The sequence below is a fragment of the Prionailurus viverrinus genome, chromosome E1, assembly GCF_022837055.1.
Source record: "Prionailurus viverrinus isolate Anna chromosome E1, UM_Priviv_1.0, whole genome shotgun sequence".
NCBI classification, from domain to species: Eukaryota; Metazoa; Chordata; class Mammalia; order Carnivora; family Felidae; genus Prionailurus; species Prionailurus viverrinus.
The window spans coordinates 12118073-12144640 of NC_062574.1; the positions used below are offsets into that span (position 1 = coordinate 12118073).

The 26568-nt window shown below is 52.6% G+C and overlaps 1 protein-coding gene across 6 annotated transcripts in view; it reads right to left on the reverse strand.

Moving 5' to 3' along the window:
• MPRIP (myosin phosphatase Rho interacting protein) overlaps positions 1-26568 on the reverse strand; it is a 154019-nt gene that overhangs the window by 42033 nt on the left and 85418 nt on the right. For 3 of the 6 annotated variants that reach the window (XM_047832870.1, XM_047832871.1, XM_047832872.1), the window contains exons 5-10: positions 22259-22343; positions 16975-17206; positions 15734-15893; positions 2802-2943; positions 1784-1897; positions 157-213 (exon numbers count right to left, since the gene is read on the reverse strand). In XM_047832870.1, coding sequence (XP_047688826.1) covers positions 157-213; positions 1784-1897; positions 2802-2943; positions 15734-15893; positions 16975-17206; positions 22259-22343 — 790 coding nt within the window. Of the gene's footprint in view, positions 1-156; positions 214-1783; positions 1898-2801; positions 2944-15379; positions 15894-16974; positions 17207-22258; positions 22344-26568 lie in introns of all 6 variants that reach the window. The other 3 variants (XM_047832867.1, XM_047832868.1, XM_047832869.1) reach the window with 1 other exon arrangement.

A 26568-nucleotide genomic window follows, 5' to 3' on the forward strand; every position in this document is an offset into this window, starting at 1 on the left:
GTCTTGGCCACAGTCCTGGTTGACCACACAAGAGGTCATGCCGGAGGTGGGGGATCGAGCCAGCGCTCCCACCCCTGCTGGGGACAAGGCCAGGCAGACCCCACCCCTGCTCCCCAGTCTTTGAGGGGCCACAGCAGCCCAGCCCCGCACACTCACCTGGCCGTCCTCATACTGCTTGGTCAGCCAGCCTTTCTTGAAGTTCAGCAGGTCAGGCTAAGAAAGGGAGAAAAAAGAACAGTTCAGAAGAAGGCACTCTGAGCTATCTCAGTCGTGGGGAAAGGGTGACTGACTGAGGGGCAGCAGGTGTCTCTGTCCGCATGAGGTAGGCAGCGGGAAGAGGCATTTCTCCACCTGCCAGGCGAGCTAGGATGGCCTGCCTTGCCCAGGCGGGTGCTGCCCACAAACCCTCCACAGATTCATGTGTCTTCAAGGAAGGAGACGCCGGGCTCAGCGGGATGATGGGGAGGGAAGGGCATGGCCTCAGTGCCCTGCGGGCACAGCAGCAGCTGGGCTGCCCAGACGCTCTGACAGAAGCCTGCCCAGCGGCAGAGGACGGCCCAGAGGGAGAGTCAGTCGGTGTTTCACACGAAGGGGAAAACCTGCAGTGACCGCTAAAAGGAGAAATCAGAAGTTCCCGCAGAAGCCACAGGAAGGCGGAGAAAGGAAGACGGAGGAGCGGAGACCAAAGCGTGGTGTTGAGCAAGATGCAGGAGCAACCCTGCCGAGACCTTGGGGCCACCTATCTACCAGGATGAGTTTGAGTCTCCGTTTCTCGGCAAGATGCAAACCCAGGACAGCTGACAGCAGATCGGGGGAGCTGGCCCCGCTGGGCTCTACTGCACCCGTGTCCCTGGGCCTGGGGAGCAGCCCAAGGAAGCACTTTAGGCCCATCCGCAGCCCTGCTGGGCCCTGCTTGTGTTCACAGCTGGGCATCTGTCAAGTTGGCACCTGAAGAGATGAGGATCATCCTTCCCCTTGGCCCACGTGCTTGCTCTCACTTTTCTACAGGTATATCTCCACCTCCACCAGAAACGGGCTGTGATGTCTTTCTGTATCTGAAGGACCGGGAGGGAGTTGTTCCAGGAGCCTCTGTGCCAAACCTCTGAGCAGCACCCAGACTCCAGGAAAAGACAACCCTCTTCCAGGTAAGAAGCCCTCCTATCCTGGCTCAGTTCCATGTGCGTGGCTGGTGGCTCCACACCCTAGGGGTAGAAGTGGCGCCAACCACTTCTCAGAAGACCGCGGACAAGGCAGAGAGGAGCCCCGGGTCACCATGTGCATAGCTGTCCTTCATTCCCGGGGCCTCTGGCCGGCCACTCTCGGCTCCCCAAGGGAGCGAGGGTCCCGTCTGGCCACTCCCCACCTGCACCTCCACTGCTGCAGCTCAAGTGACCTCGGGCAAAGGCGACTCTCCTGTCCTGAGACACCATGAACGAGGCAAGGGCTCCCAGCAAGAAGGGGCTCCTGCCTCCAAAATGTCACAGAAACAAACACCCAAAGCAAGAACAGAGGTTCCTTGTTGCTGTGGCCCTGGTTCTCTGAAATCAGGATTTTGCTGCCTTGGCCAAGTGGCCTCCTCTACTTGTGACCTCAGAGCTCAGGACGCCTATGTATCCAGAAAAGGGAAAAGGAACACCGCATCTGCTTCCCACGCACAGACACAAAGGCCCGTGCAGAGGGGACAGCCAGCATGGATGCACGGACATAAGCAGACAGTGACCCCAAGTGACAGAAGCAGCAGGAGCGGCGTCTCCAGGCTTTGGTGTGCGGCGCCTGGGCTCACCGTCAGGGAGGACTCCGTGGACCTCCTGTCCAGTGACTTGGCTCTTCGGTGTGGAGACAGGGGGGAGGCCGAGGTGTCCGGGAGAGGAGCTGTGGGGGCTTCGCTGGGGAGGTCCTGTGGCAGAGAGCAGCCGCCAGTCAGTACAAGCCAGTAAAGTCAGGTGGGGAGCAGGGAAACCAGGAGCCAGAGCTGTGGGAGGGTCAAGAATGTTCCCAGGCGAGGAGGAAAGCACTCTGTCTGGGCTCTGTCTGGGCAAGTCTGGACCAGAGCAGGGACGGGAGCCAGTGTCCTGGGACTCCTCGTCCGGCTCCCTCCGCTTTCACGCAGCGGGTTCCAAGACGCATTAGTTGTTAAAGCAGCCTTTTCTTTCGGATGCGCTAGTCACCGTCACTCTCCTGGACCCATCCCCATCCCCTGGCTTCTCGGGGTCGCGGAAGGAAGAGCCCCAGGCTCTGAGGCAGTGAGCGGCAGAATGCCTCATGAGCCCAGACAGGGGCTGGGGAGGAAGATGAAGATCGGACACAGCAGGGCCACAAGAGGCAGGTGGGCTGCCTGGGAGGAGGAGGAGGAGGAGGAGGAGGAGGAGGAGGAGGAAGAGGAGGATTTCAGAGAGACCTGCCTTGTGGACTAAGTAGAGAAGCGAGGGCAATGGCCGCCACTCGAAAGAAAGAGGAAGGAAGGTGCTCAGCCTCGCGGCCGGGCTGCCTCGAAGAGAAAGAGCAGCTCCGGTTATGAGCTGGGACCTAAGGCTCGCTAGACTGGCCTTTAGCAGAGATGGGTCAAGTTCTGACAGGAACACGCAGAAGGCAGGCCTCGCCCTCAAGAAAGTCACTAACTGGAGGAGAGGAGAGACATGAGCAAACAAGTAGGAAATGAGAACAGGAAGCCCAGTGGAAGTGCATCCGGGTGCGTTTGGGGGCCCTGTGAGGAGGTGTGGGGCCATATGCTGATGGCGCCCCAGTGGCCGCACGTGGCACTGCTTGGGCCTCAGCGCTGGCCCCAGGCCCCAGACGCTCACCCGTTTCCTGGGAAACGCCCTCTTCTCACTGCGGCCCTGGCGAGTGTCACTTGATGGCGAGGGCCCGGCTGTCGAGTTAGTCTCCATGTGCTCTGCCTTCTCAATGTCCAAGGCCTCAAATTTCTCAATGACCTGGGACCTCCTACAAGAGATGACACGGGGCTGCTGAGGGGGAGACGGGGTCCCCCCACAGCCTGAGGCGGGCTTGGTCTTCAGTTACAGAGGGCTCCTTCAGCCAATACCGCCATGCCTGGCCCATCCCAGTCTTCCCTGGGCCTCCCCCTTCGCAGGGCGTGTGCCCTATGCACACAGGACACTTGGCTAGCTCACCGGACACCCCGGCCCAAGCTCCCTCTCCCACCACCGTGGAGGGGGAAGCCATGCAGGGGCTGGGAGCAGCTCAAGGGCAAGGGCCTCCCCTTCCCCCCAGCCTGTCCTTGCCCTCTATCCCCACGCTGGAAGCCCCTGCATGGTCTGTTGACACACTTGGCGGTCACACAGCTCATTGCCCGGCCTCCTCTCCTGAGCCACAGACATGATCAGAAGGCAGCCACCACCTCGGAGGGTGGCAGCCTCAGTCCTCATTGCAACCCTCAGCAGACCACGATGCAGCCCCCACCCCAGGGCAACCAAAAGTTAGCAAGAAAAAGGCCCATGAATTAACACTGTTTCTGCCAACAGTAAAAAGAATCAAAAACCAAATTAAAACAAAAACAAAGCGAGTTGATTTCGTGTGAAAGGCCGGCGCATCATCAGGCCATCTACGGCTGGAGACGGAGCTGAGATGGGAGCGAAGCAGGCGAAGGAAGGGCGAGTAACGTCACACAGCGACACAGCAGGAGAAGGTGGAGAGGGGCAAGACCTGAAAGAAAATAAGGCTGGAAAATGAATAAACAGAAAGGGACTGCTTTTTAAAATCAAATAATGGTAAATCAAAATTATCCAAAGAATTAAAGAAACAAAAACCCAAGGTGATCACTGAGAAGGGGAGACCATCCTTGTCCCTGAGTCACAGGGAGTCGCCATGGTGGCAGAGGGCAGGGAGGCCAGGGGGGGCACGTGGGCTGAGGCCTAGTCCTCACCCTTGGGGGCCTGAGACTTGGGCACTGTTTAAAACAGGGACAAGGCCCCAAATGGAGTCACCTGTGCTAAGCCCACATCACCAAACTGAGACTTGATATTTAATTACAGTTTCAACCTCTTCCAGGAGTGGAATCTTAACCCAGCCAATCTGGAATTACCTGGTCAGCACTAGTGAGGTGCTCTGCCTGAGAGCCCTGTGCTGTCCCCCAAAGGAAGGTGAGCTTGCCTGAAACAATGCACGTTTTGCCAGTAACTTCCTTGTCCCACTCCCTTCTGCCTACAAAAGTCTTTCATTTTGTACAGCTCCTTAGAGCTCTTTTCTATCTCCTGGATGGAATGCCGAATCACTGAATAAAGCCAGTAAGAGCTTTAAAATTTAAAATTTACTGAATTTTGTTCTTACAAATTTGGTGGCAGTGGTGGGACTCAAAGGAAACTTCGGACAGCTTCAAGGACAATGAGAAACACAGCCAGCTGTGGTACCTGTGAACCCTTAAAGTTTTCGGTCTTTCTCACCATTTCCAAGGGCCATGGGAAGATCCTCTTGGTTCTGAGCTCTGCTCTCTTCGTGTTGAGCTCCTGATCTAATTGGCTCCCTACAGTCCCCCACTCGACTGGACCATGCTGGGAACTGTGGCTAGTTCAGTCTGTAGTATTCCACTTGACTGGAATCCCCCATCCTTGGTTTAGTACTCAGATTCCCTACTGGGGGCTTCTGATGGTTCAGTGTGCATTCCCCATTTCATGGGAATCCTAGTCCACAGTCCCCATTCTTTGGGGTCCGCTGCTTCAGCACCTTCCCTAGTCCCCAGTTCCACGTTGAGAACTGCTGGTGGTGCACACAAAGCCTTTTACTGGTTAGAAATATCTCAGCTACTGCTGGTGCGTTAGCGTACACAGAAGGTAAAGGCTATTGCTAATGAGAATCTCAGAAGCCAAAAGCTACAAAACTGGTGGGCACAGGCTGAGCACTTAAAAACTCTTAGGAGGGCTCGGCACCTAACTCTAAGGCTCCCATGTCAAGATAGGCTGGTCATGGATGGACACAAGAGCGACACTAGGTCACCTGCCAACCTCAAGAAGCTTTCCGTGCAACAAGGTACACTGTAAAACACCACACCATTCCCAACCCAGCAGCACATCCCTTTTAGGCATCAATTTGCTTCTGTGAGACTCGAAGACTTAGCTAGAAGAAACAGGATCTTTAAATTCTATAGTTGAACACACTGACTTCCAGCACACTTACACTTATTTTATGGCTTAAGAACTGTAGGGCCAGGAACTATAGATACCTACAAAAATGCAAAATCTTACTAAAGACAACCAAGAATCACAGGGGCTGTTATGGGAGTGTCCCAGTTAGACAAGATCATTTATTTAAGAAATGCACTTAAAAGCAGGGGTTCCTAATCAAACAGAATGGGATACTTATTTTAATTGGTATGCAGAAGCTTCCAAAGGCTTCAAGATTCCAAAACAGTTTCATTGAAAGTTTTGTTGTAAAGACTAATGAAAAATTAAAGACACAGAAGGTATCTAAAACAACACACAGGCCTCTCCCATTACACCTTCCAAGGAGTCTAACATCAAAACACTGGCTCAGAAATGAGTATCTCATTTGTAACCAACTGGACCATTAGAAAAAATTTTGTCCTCAAACATTTTGGGTAAATCCCTCAACACCAACTTGAATGCTTTCAAATCTGCCTTTGAAGGAGGTGCCCATATGGACCCTCCCAGAGGTGGTGGGACTCTGGGGAGTTCCCTGGTAAACTGCTACATTATTCTCTGAAACAGCCAACGGAAACTAAAATTAATGAAAAACGTTGCCAAATTCTGGTAGATAAGAGAGGCTACAGAGGGGATCCTGGGAGAATTGGCAGAAGCCAGACAGTGAGAATTCATACCTGAGTCAGCTCTCCTGAATGCCCAATTGAGAGACCAAAATAAAATTTCACACTCTCCCTTCCTTTCCAAATCCAAACCCACTGGCTCTTGATCGTCTCTTCAGGGACAGCTACTACCTTCTTGCTTGTTTTGTGTCCTAAGAACTTGGCTTAGTTTTCGGCCCGGATGGGGCATACAGGTTGCTGGTTCTTTTTGGCTGTCTTTGAGAGAAACTCTGGATCTTGGGAAGGTAGTAAGTATCCTTTACATCCTCTTTGAGTCCCCACTTACACTGACGGGGAGTTGTTCAATACTGCCAGCAACATTTGTTTGTCCTGGCTGAAAAGTGGCAAGATATTTAAAACAAGTTTTTAAGTAGTTCTGTGGTTACAAGTCAGCCAAGTTGTAAGCGGATAACCAGAGCCTGATAGGGTTGTTCAGGCCTTCTCCCTTAAGCTAGAATGAAACTATGTACCAGAAGAAAAGAAAGTATCTGAAACCTCTGTGAAAGGATATATTAGAACATTCCAAAGACAAACAGTTCTAAATCCAGAACACAGAAATCTTTTGATTTCCACCCAAGTTGGAAATCTCCTTCCTGATACACAGAAGCAAACTGAGGATAACGTAGCTGCACGGGTGGATCGACTGACGTTACCGTTTAAGTCAAAACTCAGAAATCTTTGAGGAATTAGAGCAATTGTTCACAAAACCAGAAATTCGGCTCTAGAAACACTTCACAGTCCGTCTATCCTTTTTCACCAATACCAAAACCTCCTCTACAGATCTCCAAAGGCTTGTAAAGTATTGTAAAAATTCTGGCCTCAGGAAACAAAAGGCCTTCTTGGAAGCCTTTATATTCTTTCCTTGTGCCTTTGTGATGTAAATGTTCTACCTGGTCTTCTCTGGGACCTCTTATCTAAGGGTCTACTCTTTGAAATACCAACTCTAGGGAGGGAATTCTTATCAGAAAAGCAAAAGGGGGAAAGATTATTTGGAACATGAGTAAACGAAAGATCGTAAGTGTCTTCTCCATAAAAATAAAAAGCTCTTGCCATCTGACCAGGTAACCTTATTTCATCTGCCAGAAACACAATTTGGATCCAACTTATAACCAGTGCATTTTATATCAATGTATCTTTCCACGGCTAAAATTTTAGAATGGAAGCTATAAGGTGTGTGTGTATGTGTGTGCGCGCGCACGTACATGTGTATTTTCTACCTATAGATGATACTGCCAAAATTAATTTGTAAAAGAGCTCTCTCAGGTCATGATCTCATGGTCCATGTGCTTGAGTCTTACGTCACGCTCTGTGCTGACAGCTCAGAGCTTGGAGCCTGCTTTGGATTCTGCCTCTGTCTGTCTCTCTCTCTCTCTGCCCTTCCCCTGCGTACGCTCCCCGCGCACTCACTCTCTCTCAAATGTAAACATTAAAAAAAATTAAAAAGAAAGAAAAGAGCTCTATTTAATTGGCTTCAAGAAAATTAAGTACTTATATGAATTAAGTACTAACAATATTCTAAAACTTACAACAGAGAGTAACCTAATGCTTTTTAGATTCATGTGCTCTAGGAAAATATTTGGTATTAACACTGATTTAAGTGTGTTAATTTAGTTAAAATAGACGTGTCTTCAGAGTTATCAGCATTAACTATAATACCTTTCCACAACTTTTACTCTATCTAGGTTTACTGGTCAAATAACCTCATGGTGTCTATGTTATAACAGATGTTGCTGGCTGACTTTGTCCAAATATTTCACAAAGTCTTCATGGGTAGTCTAAACACAACTGATCTATGAACTGAGATATGCAATTTTAGGTGAACTTTTCAGCAATAATTGTATTTTTGATATGCCTACTTAAATGGTTTCCCTAAATCTTTTTGGTAACTTAAAAATCTGAAGAGTTTTAGTAAATTAAATGAGTAGTAGTCATTGAATGCCTAGATCATTTCCAAATAAAATACTGAAACAATTACTGAACGTTGGTTTATCTCCTTTTTTGCTTATTATAAAGAAATTAAAGAGATTTGGGTCTATTAAACATATTTTGTGCTACACTAAAAAAATCTATTATGAGAAAGCATGTTTCCAGAATATACAAAATGTACTTATACATTTGCCAGGCACAGAATGCTAACATAAGACAGTTCACAATTATTTACTACTTTATTTTCACAAGATATTAAGTTTTTAAGGGATAACAATTCTAACACATGTAGGATGTGTGTTTCGGGTAAAAGAAGATATGAGGAATGGAGATCAATTTTTGTTGAAGGAAAAGAAAGTAATTTTATCCCAAAGTGAGACTAGTTGTTTCAGAATGAAAAAGAGAAAAAAAAAAAAAAACAGGACAAGAAAACTAGAGAAGGTCTGTGGAAGGGGAATCTTGGGAAAAGAATTTTATACATGGTCAAGCTAACACTAAAATGAACTTGAACTGAAAAGAAAAAAGATAACTATTAACCTCAAAAGTAAGGTGGTGCAGTATCAGAATTTGGTATTCTCTCTTAAAATAAGGACAAAATTTTCTAGGAGTATTGGTCTGCTATTGATAAGAAGTTGTGAAAGGGTTTTTACTTTTTAATTAACCTGCTGAGAAAACAAAGATTTTGCGTCTTATCAAAATAATGTCCTGTGTTTCATGTGGTCTTTATCAGGTCTTTGATTACTGAAGAAATCCTCTATTAAAAGAGCTTAGGGCTTCTGTTGTTGTTGTTTTACAATCATGTAACTTTCTGTATTTGCCTATAAAGTCTATAATTGCCACTTTGGTTAAGTGATAACGGAGTGTTGTTTCCTACTGATCTAAGATCCTATGTGACCAAGTGTTTTAAAACCTTTTGGTATTTTGACGAACTTCTCAAAAATGCAATTCTAAACCAAGTCTTCTTGACCTAGCAGTAACTTTGGGATTTTTCAGAGGATCTCTAAAAATCATAAAAGATTTGCTCTCTCTCCTTTTAAAAGAGAGATGTTCACTAATTAGGCTTACCTGACACCTTGCATTACATGGGCAGCATTATCACATAAGTGAGGCTAAGCCTTCTCAGGTTCTGATATGTCCTGATGCAATGTTATCAGTCATAATTCTAGCTGTTATCTTAAAATGTTGAACCTCACAAAAATAACCAAATTTCCCTGTCATTTCCATTATAGTGAACTCTCGTCTGATCTTTATGGGCATTTAAAAAAAATTTTTTTTAATGTTTATTTATTTTTGAGAGAAGAGAGAGAGTGTGAGCACGTGAGGGGCAGAGAGAGAGGGAGATACACAATCAGAAGCAGGTTCCAGGCTCCAGGCTCCAAGCTGTCAGCACAGAGCCCGACGTGGGGCCCGAACTCACACACTGTGAGATCATGACCTGAGCAAAGTTGGACACTTAACCAACTGCGCCACCCAGACGCCCCTAACTATGGGCATTTTTTAAGTCTTCTGTTATTTACAGAGAATTATTGTTTTACTCTGATGCTTTTATGGAAGTGTTCGTGGAAAGGACTTTGACAAATAAAGATTTCTAACAGCTTTAAGTCCATAAAAATGAACTGGGGAAGAATTTCCAAACTCATGATAAACTGGGTTCAAGCAGAACGAGAATTACATAGGACTGAATGAACTGAGGATGATTATAATTTTACATGACCTTTTGTTTGAAACGCTGCTAGTTCCTTAATGTTTTGCTCTTTCAGATCTAGGGAAACCTTTTCACTCAAGGGATCTATGACCTACAGCAATTTGGTAGGGCATACCTTTATGGTTAAAACAGTTACTTTTTCTCTCTACCTGATCCCTCCAGAATTCGTAAACTCTTGAGTATTCTTTTCATGGCAATATATTTAGTTATTTGTAGAAGTTCAATAAAAATCTGTTTTCCCTAGAAGAGGACACAACTGGAAACAGTGGCTTTATTACCAAGGCTTTGGCTGGAATGTTTCATTTTGGACATATGCACAGACTCAGATCTGACCAGACAGCTTTAAGGAGCTGCTTGGAAAAATCGGGCTGGTACCTTGCTATAGGGTTCCCAGCAGCCTTCCGGGTGCTGGTGACTTCCTAACAGGCCTATGAACCTCAGGACATTTGGAGGGAACTTTGAGAAGAGAGAAATTCACCCAAACTATACGTATTGCAGGTAAAATCTAATGGTGAGTCCTTGGCTTGGCTTCCTGGCCTCAGAGAAGAGATCCAAGTTCCAGCAAAGCTGTCTTAAAAACAGCTTATATGGTTGCTATTTTTGCTGTACTTATAAAATCAGGCCAAGTTTAATGTAAACCAAGTAATTTTATTGTGACTATCTTTTAAAAAATGGGAATAACTATAGAGAGAAAAACTTTGCATCTTCGTAGATATGAGATTCTAGTCTGTTAATTGTCTTTGAGGTTTGTTTGGCTCCATACCTGTACATAACTTGGTCTGTCTAGTTTTTGCAAATATCTGGCTATGACTCTAAACTAACATTTCTAATTTTCTCTCCTCCTTCTGATTTGGAATCACTAAGAACAAAGACTGCCTTTAAGGGTCCTCCTCACTCCCCAGATGGCAACCAAACTTTAGAGAACTGAACCTTGGGTCTACATCTCCTAATTAAAAAGGGCCCCACAGCAGCTGGAGACCTCAAAATCAAACTAAGAAGAAAAGTAGCTGATATCAAAAGACTGCTTCTACCCAAGATGCTGTATCAAGACTTCATTCTTTTTTTTTTTTTTAATTTTTTTTTTTCAATTTTTATTTATTTTTGGGACAGAGAGAGACACAGCATGAACAAGGGAGGGGCAGAGAGAGAGGGAGACACAGAATCGGAAACAGGCTCCAGGCTCTGAGCCATCAGCCCAGAGCCTGACGCGGGGCTCGAACTCACAGACCGCAAGATCGTGACCTGGCTGAAGTCGGACACTTAACCGACTGCGCCACCCAGGCGCCCCAAGACTTCATTCTTTAAACATGAAATGCAATTCTTTCTTCTTCTCTTTCCTTTACTCTGGCACTGGTCTGGAAAGAATGCCATCATCCATATCTGTCAGGCCATTACTAAGGGATGGGGTGGGGTGGGATGCCGGTGGTGGTGGGGGGGGGGACCTTTTGGATTGACAGATTTATCATAAATAAAGAGCTCTTATCTGTCCATTGATACTAGAGATCTCCTGGTCCTCCCCATGACCAATTTCTCTTCTAGTCCCAACTGACCCCCTGAACTTAGGAGTCACTTATAGAATCTGACTTTTACATCCAGAACATCTAGTGCCCTGTTTTCACCTTTGTACAATTATAATTGTACTCGCCCAATAGATACAAATTCCTAAGCAAATCACAGTACATTTACATTCTGGTGTTCTTGTGATTATCTAAGTCAGATCTGTCCCCCATTACAAAAAGATCTCACTAGCAGTACCCATCTTTGGAAGGCCAAGGTTGTTCTTGGTAATAGGATATCCCTTGATTATTTTTCAGCTAAATAAGAAAATGTCTGTGCTGTGGTCAATGCCACTTACCACACCTGGATTCATACTTCTGGGGAAGTTGACACCTGGCTACATTAAATCACTGAAAAAGCAACTTCACTTAAAAAAGTGATTCCTGGGGCGCCTGGGTGGCTCAGTCAGTGAAGTGTTCGATTTCGGCTCAGGTCATGATCTCGCGGTTTGTGAGTTCGAGCCCGGTGTTGGGCTCTGTGCTGACAGCTCGGAGCCTGGAGCCTGCTTCTGATTCTGTGCCTCCCTCTCTCTCTCTGCCCCTCCCCCACTCATGCTCGGTCTCTTTCTGTCTCAGAAATAAACATTAAAAAAATTTTTTTAAATAAGAGGAAGAGACTGCTTTAAAAAAAAAAAAGAAAGAAAAAAAGACAACAGACCCAGAATAAAGTCACCTGTGCTAAATCCAAGTCACCAAATAGTGGTTAATCCCTAACTTAATTACAGTTTCAACCTCTCCCAGGCAAGGAATCTTAAACCAGTAAATTTGGAATTACCTAGTTAGCACTAGTGAGTTATCTACCTGATAAGACCCCTGCTGTCCCTCAAAGGAAGGTGACCTTGCCCAAAACAATGCACTCTTTGCTATTATTAACTTCCTTGTTCCACCCTCTTCTGCCCATAAAAGCCTCTCTCTTCTACCTATAAAAAGTTTTTCATTTTGTACAGCTCTTCGGAGCTCCTTTCTATTTGATAGACGAGATGCTGTGTGATTCATGAATTGTTGGATAAAGTCGATAAGATCTCTAAAGCTTACTCAGTTGAATTCTGTTTTTTACAACCGTGACATGCCACCAGACCAAGGCCTGCCCTCTCAGGGACACCCAGGCAAGTGCCCCAAGGTCACCCCACAGGAAGGGTTTTTACTTTCATTCTGGACTACTGGCAGAGTCAAGGGGAGCAAGTGAAGGGCCTCTGAGCCCCAAAGATAAAAATCTAAGGGAGACTAATATCTAACTCTAGAAGGAAAAAGAGGAAATGGGCTCAAATCCTGAGACCCCGCCAAGAGACTCAAGAAGGGTTACCAGTAAAAATGGATCTCTTAGGGTTTCTTCATCCCAGAAGCTTAAGACCAAGGGCAGAATTCTCGGGTCCTCTGGGCTCTCCGCCCCTCTCTGCGCTCACACACAAAGCAGGAGCTCTGGGGCCCTAAACCTCTGCAGAACCTTCTCCAGGAACAGAGCTTGCTCCCAGGCCAACCTGCCAGAACCAGCAGCGCAGGCAGCAGGCAGCAGTGGTTGAGGGAAGGCGGCAAGAGAGGGTGTGTGCAGCGAGCGCAGGCAGCGCGGGCAGCGGCAGGAGCTCCTGGGAGCCACAGGAAGCTCTTGCAAGCGCTCAGCCTGCTTGGGTGGATGGGGCCCCAGGCGCCACCACCCTGGAGGTTCCAGGCCCACGCACAGACCCAGGTACCACCACTTGCAGAAGGGGAGCCCCTCCAACTGACCCCGGGGCCTAGAGAGCCCTGGGAAGGCTGCATGGAACGGCGCCCCACCGAGTCACCTGCGGCTCACGAGCCACCGGCCTGCCAGGGCTGCAGAGAGAGGAGTCAGATGAGGAAAGGAGAGTGGCACTTGACGCGGCCTCTCCACACAGAGGGGGTTTCTGGTGAGGTCAGCCATGGCTTATTTTGCAAGGTGAGTGAGACGCTTTTAAACTGGTTCCCTTGAGGTACTGCAGGTGTGGCAGGAAACGTCCCCCTGGGCTGGCTGACAGAGAGGAGGCACCTGCACCCGTGCCCCGCCTGACCTCTCCAGGTTCCCGGCCCAGGTGAGGGGCAGGACCACAAAAGACCTGGTCCTGGTGTCAGTCACCAAGAGTTTAACAAGGGCCATGGCCTCCCCCATGCGTGTTTGGCAGTGAGTCACCATCCAAGAAACATCTGAAAAACTCTGGAGCAAATCTCAAGAGCAATCTGAGCGGCCCATAAAGGATTGCTTCAGGGCCTTGGCCTGTCAGGTGACCACCCCCCACTGTGCCCCCCCAACCTGGCTCCCGGGCCAGCCTGGCTCAGCTGTGGCCGACGTCCTGCCAATATGGGGTTCTGCTCTATTCAACCAGGACGCAGGGATCCGATCAAGCACAGGGTGAGCTAGAGTGCAGGCCTAGCAAAGTGACAGCAGCCAGTCAGATGTCATTAGGGTAAGAAAGTGACATTACAATGTGAGGACGCAGAGCGGGTGGGCTCCAGGGGTGCCAACACCAGGTGGAAACCCATCTCCATGGTGGCAAGGAGCATGCAGAGAGGAAAGCCCCAGAGATGCCATCTACCCCAGGCTACTAGACAAGAACAAGTTCAAAGCCAAGCAGGTGTGCTGAACGTTAATTCTTTGGTCTGCCGCTGAACCAGGGCACAGCTGCCCACTCGGGAGCCTCCAGGATCCACAGCCTGCCTGCCGGCCAGTGCAAGCCTCCTCTGCTCTGGCCCACAGGCCTCCTAGTCTCTGGCAAGCCCTCTCAACTTATGCATTTACTTAACTGCTTTAAGGGCAGCTGTGGTCCCATCCTGGGTCACATCATGGGAGCAGGGTCTTTCCAGTTAAGGGCCCGGTGGGGATGTGCAGCCTAGCTCTGTTACACCAGGCTATTCCTGTGAGGAGTCACCCTGCTTCTGAGGCCCCATCTCTGTGTGTGACCCAGGCACCTCTTGGGGTTGCTAATCAAACAAGAAGACAGCCAGGGCTTGAAGGCCGCCTCCCAGGCATCAGGTCAGCTTCCTTCTCCCTCTGCCTAGGAATCAGGCACATCTGCTTTCTTCTCAAGACCAACAACTCTGGGCATCTCCTCCTTACTCTGGAGGTGGACCCACAAGTGCACAGGTCCCTCCCACCTGGGGCTTTGGGAGAGCAGGTGGGTATTAAGACAAGGGAGCAGGAGAGAAAGGCACCCTGCTCACAGCCGGCCCCTCGAGGAGGGGAGCTCATTGCCACCCTGGCCTGTCTCTTCGGCATGCCGACTCTGAGCTTTAGTTAGGCTTCGGCAGGGTGGGGAGGACATTCCGGGAATGCTTTGGGAATTTAAGTCTGAACCTCTTTTTTCGGAAAGAGGTTTCATTCGGGAACCTAATGAAAATTTCGGATTTTCTTTTCCCAGAAAAATGTACATATGGACTCTCCAATCATTTAGGGTGGTTCGTGGACCTCCAGCAGTTCACCCCCGGACCCGGGTGAGACCCCTGTTGTCAAGGCTCTGTTTACAGACTCAGGGATGAAGCTCCTACTGGAAGGGGGCACTCCAGTGCCGTGATCCGGGTCAGGGCCTCAGAGATGGAACCAAGCTCTTTCCACGGCTCTCTGGGAAGCACAGGGCCGGTGGAACAAGAGAAAAGGAGGACAGAGCCCTCCTCTCTTCACACCACAGTTGAGTTCCATGCCTCTGTCCCAGGCCCTGTCCCAGTTCTCATCTCTAAACGCTGTCTCTCCCCAGGAAGCTGTGGTTCTGTGAGCCTCCCCATGTCATGTTTCAGCCAAGCCCGGATGAAGAGCGATGCTGTTGGACGCTCGGTAACCTCACAGGCTACCTCAGCTTCCCTGTGACTTCCCGTGGCTGCCCACCCCACCTCCTTCGGTGCCCTCCACCCGTGCCAGGAGCGTAAGGGGCAAGGGGAGCCAGCCCCTACACTTCTGGGCTCTCCCTGCCTCCACAGGCACCTCAGAGAACAGAAATGGACCAGGAAAGAACAGATGCAGCCACATAAGGCCCAGCGGCCCTTAATGTATCAGTGCCAGGAGGCACTCACAGGAAGCAGCTGGCCTCTGGCCCAGATCTCTGGGTGTCCAGAGAGGGATCCTACATTTCTGGCTACCGGGGGCTGAGTTCCGTGATCAGAGCCCAGGCTCAAAAAGGGAAGGCTCCCCACACACTCTGAACAGAAAGGGAGAACAAGTGTGCTCCCCCAAGGAATGCTTTGGGAACGTGTGCATGCATGTGTGAGGTGAGGAGAGGAAATGTGTGCATGAGAGTGTGTGTGAGGAGACATGTCAAAAGCATGTAGAAGAACACAGGAGTGTGTGTGTGTGTGTGTGTGTGTGTGTGTGTGAGTGTGTGTGTGTGAGAGAGAGAGAGAGAGACAGAGAGAGAGAGACTGTGTAAAGGAGGGGCGCGTGTCTGTGCACATGTGGCCCTCTAATCCCCTCCTTACCTCCGCTCGTTGCCAAACAGACGGGCCACCTCTTCCCTGCCAGGGCTCCGGGCCCGAGTCCTACGCTCCAGCCGCCTTCTCTCCACTTGGAAGGCTTCTCGGTGGCTGATCCTGACGGCCTTAGGGACGTCGGCCAGGGCGGCATACTGCCTGCTGGCTTTAAAGGCAAAGGTGCGCCCCAGTCTCTCTGCTCCCCGCCCCCCAGCGCTGCTGGAGTCCGTGTGGGCGGGGGGCCGGCTGGCCACGTCCAGGGAGCCACGGGAGCTGCCGCAGACAATTCGGCCGGGGGGTCGAGAACCTGGGGAAGGAAGGGGATGACCAAGCTCCTGGGAGGGCGGTCCGGGGCCACTATACCTGTTGTTGGGGGTGCTGGGGCTGGGAGGGGAGAGCGGCGGGGGCAGCTGCTGCTCCTCAGCCTTCAAGTCCTGCTTGGTCTTCTCCAGGGAGAAGTAGCCACTCTCTACCCGGACTTTGCGGCCACAGTCCATGCGGTCGCTGCTCATGGCGCTCTCCTCTGGAAGAGACAAGGGAGGCGGGAGACACACTTAGCCTGCTGCCATCTTTGGTTTCTGGGAACTTTTTAAAGTCCTATATGGCTCGCCCTACTGCAGAACCTTGGGACAGGAATGAAATACCCTTCCCACACAAGTCCCTCATCCATCTCTCTCCTAACCTGGCTGCCCCTGTTAGACTGCCTGGGGGGTCCCTGAACTTCTAGTCGGAGGGCTTTTTGGGGGAGCAGGATCCCTCGCCCCCGAGAGAGGTCCCACCAACAACTGCTTCTTAGCAAGCATCAAGCATCAAGGAGGAAACCAATGGCCAAGTAGCCGTTCGGCCTTTTAGCACATCTGGGGACGGCAGAGGCAGGGGACTTCTGCAGGAACGAGGGGAATGGATGGGTGCTACCCATGAAGAGCTGAGGCAAAACGTATTTTGGCCCGAATGAACTGGGTCAGTCCTAACTGTCTTGTCTTTAATGAGCTGGACAAAATATAAATGGGAGAGGCCAGCCTATGTCACACGGAGCCCTCGAGGGCCCAGGCCAGGGAGGCAAACGGTGCCTCCCTGCCTCTGCTCCTGTAATTCCAAAGCGCTAAGTGAAGGGAGCACAGCAAAGCCTCCGGAGCACCCTCTTCCCTACTGCATGCGCCCAGGGGCTGGGCAGGATGGGACAGCGAGACGGACGAGGCTGCCCTAACGAGTGCTGCTCTCAGGACACGCTGGGCTGCCAGGGTCAACTAGGCCATGAACACAATGCAGCCACTGTGACAGGAAGGCCTCCTGGTACACAGACCTTGTTCCGGAGCAGTTTGATTCTCACGACACCCACCTGGGGCTGACGGAGCAGGTGCTGTCTTCCTCCTTTACAGATGGGACTGAAGAGCTAGAGGGGCGAGGCCAAGGCTGGCATCCAAGAATCCCAGGCCCACCCAGGCCAGGCCCCTGCTGAGGGCTGACGGACACGGAAGGTGAAAAAGCGTGAGGCCCAGGGCTTAGGACTGGGCTGCACCGGTCCCTGAGTTCCCAGCACCAGCTCTGTGGGGATGGACGCTTGTTGCAGAGCTGTGAGGTCGGGCCCCAGGATTCCCACTCACCGTCTTTGCTCTCCAGCCCAGGTTCCCTCAGTGTGCTGGCAGCGGGAGGCTGGCTCTGGCTGGGACTCTGAGCTGGACTCAGGCTGCTCCCGTCGGGCTGGTCCTTGGCCCTCATTTCTTCCTGCCAGAGTGTAGACTTGGTGGTGGGGACTTTCTCAGCACTGGGGATGCTGCTGCTGCTGCTGCTGCTGCTGCTGCTGCTGGTGACAGCCATCTTGGCCGGCCCTGGTTCCTGGGGGAGAGAGCAGCGTCTGTGCAGCCACAGCACACAGCCTGAGCTGCTGCGCAGGTCCTGGCTGCCCGGGTGCCTGGCCACAGGGGACACTAAGGTCAACCGCACTGTGTCAGCGGCCCGGAATCCCTGGCAGGGGAGGCTCAGAACAGAGATATCTTGGTCAGGTGAAAGCTCCATCTGGATGGCACTGTGGCCATTTCCCCTCGACAGCCCCAGTCAGTGCGCCCAGAGTGCCTGGTCTGACTGGCCTCAGGCCAGATTTGGTAAATACACGGAGCAGAGGCTTAGGATTTCTGCCCGGACCTCCGACAGCAAACACACGCCAGTGTTCCCTGCCCACAAAACCACAGAGCCCAGAGCAGCGGACCAGGCACTAAAAGTGAGATGACAAGTGGCTGGCTCAGAGTCTGTCATTCCTAGACTTGTAGGTGCTTAGGACACGAGTCACAAAAGATGGGGTGGGGTGAGGGAAGAACACACCATGGAGATGGCCACTGGGAAAATGCAAAGCATGTGTCCACACAACACCCATGCCGGGGCCAGCCCTTGCCCACCCCCCCCCCCCTTCTGGTTCTAGAAAGCTCAAACAGGACATCTGGGACACTGTGTGAAGGAAGAGTCATCAGATACAAACAAAACATCCAAGTACATGCATGCCCTCCCACCCCGCCACGAGCCCATATGGGAGCAGTGTCCACCCCACGTCTCCCCAGATCGAAACTGGTGCTGCTCTGTGGGAGAAGCATTCACATGGGAAGTACTTAGCCAAATATAGAAAGTCCGTTTCCAGAGCAGGCGCAGAACTGTGACTCAACCTCGAATCCAGGGCCTGGACAAGGGCCCGGCTGGGATCTCTAGCTGCCCTACAGCACCAGCTGAAGATTCCCTGCAGCTCTTACCCACCTTGTAAGAACTGGACTTCTTGTAAGAAAATGGCAATGGTTTCTGACAGTTTCCTGAGGGCTCCAAAAGAACCAGGCTCTAATGATCTAAGGAGCGCCAGCCCCAGGGCCACCTGTCCTTCCAGTCAGCCCACTGCCCTCAATCCATGCGCCCCAGCAACGCATCCCTCAAGCAGAATTCACTCCAGGTCCCCCTGCCGTGCGTGGCCCCTTCTGGCGACTGAGCCTTCTGTTCAAAGGCCAGAGGCTGGGCATGCTCTGGTGGGCTCAGGGTGGAGCTGGGACTCCTCCTAGAGAACTGGGTGGGGTGGGGTGACGTGAGGATGGTCGGTGAATCCGTCCCCCCTGCGGAAGACCAGCTGCACAAGGATACGGAGAGGTTGCCAGAAGGGGCCCAAGAGGAATAGGCGGCAGCTGTGCTTGTGAGGGAAGTGGCCTCAGCCTCACGCTGTGGGTGAAGTGCCCATGGCATATACACAGCCCTCTCTGATGCCTGTGGCTCCAGCACGGAGCAGGTGGGCTGCCACGGATTCCCAAGAGGCCAAGGAAATTCTAGGCTTGAGATCCAAGGGGCCATGACAGGGAGCTTGGGAAACAAATGCATGTCCCAGCACCTCGTGGCTACACACCCACCTTCTGGCCCTGGGCCTCCCAATCTGTGAGGGCTGGTCACATCTGCAGATCCCTCCCCACGCTCCCCACTTCTGGAAAACACCTCCCAGAGAGTGAGGGCCCTGAATGGCGGCCAAGGTCCACAGGCAGTTCTTTTTCTCTCCTCTGGAGGCTCTGCTTTCTCTTGCCTCTCTGCCAAGCCTTATCGAATCGGTGGAGACAGAGGGACAGTCTGGCAGCAGGAACAAAGCCACGCTGGCTTCCAGGAGAGGGGGCTGGGTGGGTGATAACAGGAAAGCCTGATCTCTGGGTAAAGTTGCTGCTCTTTTCCAAAGCGGATGTGTGGCGGCTGTGGGGCACTGCCTCTGCTCCCCACACTTGTCGCCGTTGTGGTGGAGAGGGTGCTGGGGGTCACAAGGACACAGACCACAGGTGCCTGTGGAAGAGGAAGGAGGCAGAGGTGCCGGGTTTCCTACGTGCTAGTCCCTGCATGGTCGGGGCTATCAGCGTTTCACTGCTGTAACGAGGTCTGTGCTGTTCATCTGGCAGCTCACAAAGGGCTTTGAAAGGTAGGGAGGAAAGAGAAAGGCAGGCCCGGGCCACTGTCGCCGCCACATGCTAGCTAAGCAGGTACCCTCTCCAGAGGAGGTTTCACAGAAAGCCTGCCTTTCTACTTCCTGGGCACAGGAATGGAACGGGGACCCAATGAAAAGAAGGATGTGACCTGGAGCAGCCACCCAAGTAGAGAACAAGACACCCCAGAAGAAGTGGCAATCCACAACACACGTGTGGGCCTGAGAAGAACCAGCGCACTGGACCAGTAGGGACATTCTTCCGGGCATGTCTCTGGTCACACTGAGAGGGGTCTGTTGTTTTACAGGTCTCTCAAGAAAGGCGGAGAAGCAAGGGCCAAGAGCCTGGCGGGCGGGGGCATGGGAGAAACCAGCATTCCAGAGCTCCACCTGATGAATCAAGCCTCCCGGCCCCACACACTGGCAGGGGGAACACGCGGCCCCTGGCCTGGGATTTGGGGAGAGGGCGGTAAGATCTCCGTCCTTCCTGTCCTGGTCGTACCTGGCATGGATCATTATTCCTTCTCTCTAGGCATCTCGGTATCAGAAAAAGTCTTTCCTCTTGGAGGGAACAGGGGCTGAGTAAAGCAGCAGCTCCCAGAACCTGTATCTCAGGCCTCAGGCTTTGGAGGCTCTGGCCAGGGCCAGCCTGACTCCCTGCTGCTCTAGGCTCTGCTGGGACCCATGTGCCCAGTCTAGAGGCTGTCTGCTCCCCCCTGTAGCTTGATCTTCATCCTCCCTCAGGGCCTGGCATGGGTCTCTCTCTGATACTCTCAGGAAACCACTTGGTGAGTGTACTCTCCATGGCCCCAAGTCTTAACTGCTTGAGTTAACTGCATCCTTCTTAAAGTGGGCCCCTGTGGGCTCTCCTCCTGAGTTTCTGGAGGGCACGGCACAGCACAGCGACACTTCCAGATCCCCACTGGTTTTATGTGAAACTCCCCCAGGCCACAGAGAAAGAGGCCAGATATGGGGTCCTGAGTTCCTGCCTCGATGGGGGGCCCACAAGGCTTTAGGCTGCCCTCCCTGTTCCATTCAGGGTAACAAAACACCTTCAGCATCAGGCTGTGGAGGGAAGGCCTGTCCAGAGATCCCCAACTCTCCTCTGGAGAGACCCCACATCACCTCATGAGACTGATTCACAAGAAGATGGGCCCCAGATCAAAGTTTACAGCTTCCAGAAACCAATGGAATCAAATGTGATGCTCTTGGGAACAAGGGGCAGAAAGAAGAGTCCCTGCCAGGCTGGCTTCGGCTAGGGCTCAGGAAGGGGTGAGCAGAGCAGGCTGGGACACCCACGCTCCAAGAGACTCTCAGGGAAGTGGATGATCTCCCCACCCTGTGATCGCGTGGCTCCTGCTACCAATGGAAAAGGCGAAGCTCGGCCATGGCTAGCAGTATCTAGAGGGAGGGGACAGCCGGGGAGCAGGGACACAACCAAACTCCCCGGTCTGGGCGGAACTTGTCTATTGCACATGTCGTTGCCTTATTTGGAGGTCGGAGCTCTGCTCTAGCGATGTTTCCAAGACATCACTATAGAAACGCAGAGTAACCCTAAACGCTATTATTCTGCCTGGGATTTTTTCTCTCAAACCAGGCAGCTTTGGGGGATTTGTGTGTGTATCTGCTGTTCCCTAGTAGGAAGCCCCACTTTCAGTCTCCAGGAATGACTCCAACTGCATTTTGCTGACTTCTTGCCAGGTATACTACCTTCAGAGGATGCTGGCCTGAGACACCTTGGGGAGCGTGGACAGACAGCAGACAACAACCACTGGCTGAGAGCAGGCCCAGAGCTGCACTCCATCAGGGCCTGTGCAAGAAAGCCCAAGGTGGGTGTGTAGAGGGCGAGGGACCCAGGCCAACACACACCTACCAGTCCTGCCCAGGCTGACCTCTGCCACTCGCTGAAGCAGAGAGTATCCAGTAAGGACTACAGAGCCCCAGTGGGTAGCCAGGTTCTGTCACGGGCTGGCTCCCTGTCAGACTCTGGGCCTTGCAAGATCCCAAGGGAACCCGATTCCCATTCTGCTCACTCTTAGGGTTGCTGTGAGGCTGGATCAGGCAGGGCAAGGCACTCGGTAACTGTGAAGTCTGGAGCAGAGAGGAGGAGCATTCGCTGAGCGCCCATCAGGGGCTCAGCGCTTCCCTTCATGCCCACAAAAATCCTATAACCAGATCTCAAAGGGCCCGTTCTGTGAATCAGTTCACTGAGGCTCAGGAAGGTTAATTCGCTCCGTCAGGGCCCCGGGAGTGTGAGGAGCATGGCAGGGAGGTGCACAGCCCTTCTGGGTGCCCTGTGCCCCTGCAGAGGTGGAAGAGAGTGGCCTTTGGGAAAGTACTAGACCTGGTGGGACTACGAAGCTACCTCCTGCTCTGGTCACATGGGAGGTAGGACAGGGGCCCAAAAGTCAAGGTCGTACCAAGTTTTTTCCATTTATGGTCAAAGTTCAGAGCAGGAACAGAGCCCTGAGAGCCCCTCACTCGGCCAGGACACTCCCCGTCTGGCCTTCCTTCCCAGCCTGCTGTCTGTAGGATCATCTCCGTGTGTCAAGTCGAGCTGAACTGAGTCCCTTCCTCAACCGTGGTGCGCGAGGACATGCGTGTGCAGCAAGTAGCCTTCCAAGCATGCTGTGTGCTCCCTAGCAGCTGGCAGGACAGCCAGGGAAGGGACACGTGCTGTAATACTGCTGCTCAGCACTGGCCCACTCACTGGAAACCGCCTGGGGCAGCCCCAGAGTGTACACGAAGGCCACCCTGGCCCATGGAGGGTCCTGCCCTGTGGCTTGGAGAGGAGCGTACCGATTGCGGCCCACAGACCACTGGAGGGAAGGAGAGGACACGCAGGGCTGGTGACCGTCTCAGCCCCATCTGGATCCTTTTCCTCAGCCCTAGTTTTAGGCCGAGTCCTTCCGGGGAGCTCTCACTTCATCCCAGCTCTACTGAAACGATACCACTTTGCCTACCTGTGGTGTGGGAGGCTCCACCTTCCGCTTCTTCTTTTGGTTCTGCTTATTGGTCCTGGGATAGACCATGAGCATCTCTAGCCATCTGGAGAGAGAAGAGGGGGGAAGCACTGGATCAGATCCCTGGTCTTGGGGACTAGGAACCTCGTCGGGTGGTCTAGACACCAGGCGCAACGCTTCCTGCTTGGGGGCATCCACCCAGTGGTCAGGCCTCTGGGCAGCCGAGCAGGGCAGAGCACAACCCAGATGTGAGCCTGCTACCACTGGGGCAGGAACTGCCAGAAGTGCAGCCCAGGACAAGCATAGGCTGTGTTGGGACCAGGCCCAGATGCTGACCCCACAATGACCAGAGTGCAGGTGAGGAGGGCCATGTGGTCAGCCCAGGCACAAGGAACGCTTCACCCTGGTGGGGCAGCAGGCCTGAACCACAGGCCTCAGAGTGCAGAGCAAGCACCTCACTGATCCCATCTTCGGGGCTTTGACTTGGTTTTAAAATGGTCCTCCCAGAGAAGATCTGTTTAGCATACAGATGGGCTGCTATTGGGTGTCCTTTAGGGCTACAGAGGCAGGAACCAAGAGTTGTGCTACCAAAGTTCTCTGCAGCAGATCACTTCTGGGGGCTGAGCTGCTGACCTCCCAGACCTACTCACTCACCTCTGGGCCCCACCACCTGCACAATGAGGGCTCTGGGCACCTTGGCTTTGGGGAAGGTCTGGCAGAGCTGCCCAGGGACCCACCCCAAGACCCACATGTTGGCAGGTCCATTCTGGACCAGGAGCAGAGAAGGCATCAGGGGAGTGTGGGAAGAGCAGCGGCTGATACAGATCTGCCTGTGCGACTCTCTAACCATGACCTTGGGTGGCTCCCAGCCCCTCCGGGCTTCAGTCTCCCCACCTCTGGGGCGGATTAGGCCGTGACACATCCGATGCTTGCCTCACCTGAGCTTCATTAACATCTGGGAGGGTTGGGTGAGAGGAGACAGGAGGAGTGGAGGGCAGGAGGGACCTGGTGATGAAGGGCGCTCTCTCTAGAGGGCAAGGAACGGCAGGAGACTCTGGTCTCCCTTCTTCCTAGAACACGAGGGTCTGTGTTGGGCCAGTGGCAGCGTCTGAGCTGCGATGTGAGGCAGAGCCCACACCGCCAGCGCCCTAGCCGGAGGCTGCAGCAACCCCAGGACCCGAGCCTGGGTCAGGAAGAAGGGTTTGCGCCTTTCGCACTCGCTGGTGCTTCTTTAATTGGGGACGGAGGAGGGGAGGCCAGTCACAGTCCGTGACCTTGCAGGACAGCCTTAGGAGGTGTGCTGGTTGTTGACAGCAGGCAGCGGGGAGAGTGGGCTTGGGTGTGGGGAGTCACAGCACCTGGGCAGAGCCGAGCTCAGCTCCGAACGGGTAATTCTCAATTTGCTGAGAGAACGAACAACTGCCTGTCCCGCAGAGACCTAAGGCACAGGTCCTGTGGGTCACTCCTCTGCGGGCTGGTCCCAAAGCAAGAACAGAGGCCATGACTGTATCCGCAAGGACAGCAGAGGAGCAGACTCCCTGAGGGCCTCACTCATATGTCATCTGAGGAACTCACATGCTCCTGGGGTTAAAAGACCCACTTGCCAGCCTGCCACAGGGGCTGAAAATTCTTTTGGGCACTCTAACAAGCTGTCGAAGACCCCTCTCATAGCTTCACTTAGGAGAGGAGAAGAGACTGCCTGACAAAGTCACCTCGTCCTCCAGGGCCCCAGGAGCACGGGGAGTATGGCAGGTGGGTGCAGAACCTGTGGGGTGCCCTGAGTCCCTGCCCACGAGCCATGCAGGACAGGGCCTTGAGGAAAGAGATCTGTGCTGTGGTTGCACTGCTGACTGAACGGAGCTCAGGGAGCTGTGCTGGAGACTCAGAGGCTGAGCACAGGCAGGGGCGGGCTGGGCTCGGAATGTGTCCCCTGAACTCGGATTTCTCACGGAAGCCCAGTAGGAAGAGTGTAACGTCATTCGGATGTGTTACTATGTAAAATATACCCGGGAAGAGAAGAGAGGCAAGGGGTGAGTACGGACACGGGATCAGTCATGGATGTGAGTGCCAGGGACGTGGTAGAGTGTTCCCCGACTCTGACAGCAGAGCCAGGGTGAATAAGACTGAAGGGGACAAAGCTGAAAAGCAGGGGCTCAGAGGAGGGGGAAAGCTTGGACTCAGCCCAGTTGGAGAGCACGGAAGAGCCCCCCGCCCCCCAACCCGCCGCCAACTCCTGCTCCCCTCCCAACTCCTCTAAAAGAGCTGCATTAAGCTGTGCCCCAAACATCCTGAAGGCTCCTCCTGGCACAAGAGAGCCGGGAAAAAGAACTGCCAACTCTCTCCATCCGGCTCTGGGAGAGATGCCACGGGCTGTTCAGGGGCCTCTGTTCAGAGAAGACCCCGGGGAGAAGGCTGGATGGACTGTCCCCAACTGCTCCTGCTCGAAGTCAGTCCAGAGGAAGTGTCTGCCGCTCATTAGGGAGCTGCGTGCTTAGACCCATCTCAGGGTCTCAGCGACCAGATGAGAATACCTGGGCAAAGGAGCTGTGCCAGGTGGTGAGGATGCCAAGGGAGGAGTCCATCCACAAAGGCAAGAGGCAGACGAGGGAGAGGAGGTGGAGGCAGAAGTCTGTACCCAGGGGACACCGCCCCCCACCTGTCTCCCTGAAGGAGGCCAAGTGTCCCAGCAGGTGGTGAAGATGGGGAAGCTGTTGCCCAGGGGCCCAGGGACAGGCTGCCACGGTGAGCCCTGCCTGCCGGGCAGGGGTAAGCGAGGCCCGGACCCAGGATGAGGAGAGAGGAAAGCACTGGGTGGCTTTGGCTCCAGGTACGCCACCGGGCCACAGCACAAACCTCAGCCCAGCCTACGTGTGGGACCCTGAGAGAATGCGCATCTGGTATCGTGGTTCAATGACCTTGTCTGCCCACACTGCATGGGAATGGCAGTCCCCAGTCCCCATACAGGTGGTGACCTTAGGAGGTCCCCTGGCCTGTGGCAAGTGCTTAATGGTACGATTCAGGCCACCTGCCAGAGGTGCAATCAGATGCCAGTTTCCTAATGCCATGTAGCACATCACTATATCCCTGACCTGGTCCCCCAGTCACACATGATCCAGCCTGTCCTGGGGACCCTGGACACCCCTTTCCCATCCCACCTGCTAACCAGAAGCCTCCACAGGACCTAGCTACCAAGGCTAGATCTCCCCCAAGGAATCCAGCTGGGCAGTGGAGCCCCGGCCTGAGTGTTTCTGTCAGACAGGCCGCAGCAGCAAGTGTGAGCCAGGAAGTGCAAGTGGTTCTGTGCTGTCACTCAGGCCTGGAGAGTGGCTCTTGGTCAGGGTCCTCTCGTTTCTAAAACTTTAGTCTCCCAACTGTAGGATGAGGGATCTCTTTGTAAAAGACCCCTATACTCTTTTTTTTTTTTTTTAAGTTTTTTTACGTTAAGCTCGAACCCATGACCCCGAGATTACGAGTCGCATGCTCCTCTGACTGAGCCAGCCAGGCGCTCCACGCTCTCTACACTCTTAAACCATATGGTTCTAGAATTAAGGTCAGGGAGAGGCAGAGGCAAAGTGGTCCTCCTGTTTGCCCCCAGGAGTCAGAAATGCAAACCTGCCTCTCTCCAAGGGAAAAGGGCTCAGGGTGAACTGGCACCCCCCAGCATAGGGTCACCTGGTCACCCTGCAGTGCAGCTCTGGCCCTCTGCTCCTCCTTATCACGGTGTGGACTTGAAATTTTTTTTTTTTTAATGTTTTTATTTATTTTTGAGACAGAGAGAGACAGAGCATGAGCAGGGGAGGGGCAGAGAGAGAGGGTGACACAGAATCCAGAGCAGACTCCAGGCTCTGAGCTGTCAGCACAGAGCCTGACGCGGGGCTCGAACTCACAGACTGTGAGATCATGACCTGAAGTCGGATGCTTAACCGACTGAGCCACCCAGGCGCCCCTGGACTTGAACTTTTGAACTCGGCAAGAACTGGGGACCTTCTGACCAGTATCCTCGCTTCCTCATACAGCAGCCTTAGCCTGAGATCCTGAAGGATAGTGAAGCCCAGGCCAGTGCTCAGTCTTTTTACTGATTGAAACCAAAAGGCTTCATGCTCGATTTCCCTCTATTCTGTGCTGCAATAATGAGCCTAGTACCCCTCACCCCCCAGGTTTACTTTCTCTCAAAGCTTTCTTAGGTCTTAAAGGACCAACGGGATTTTCCAAGATCCAGTGCCCAAGCTCCTGGCCGGGCTGGTGGAGCCTGCTCACTATGCACATGCTGGGTGGTGAGGTCGCACAGAGCTGGCAAGCGGTGCCCTGGG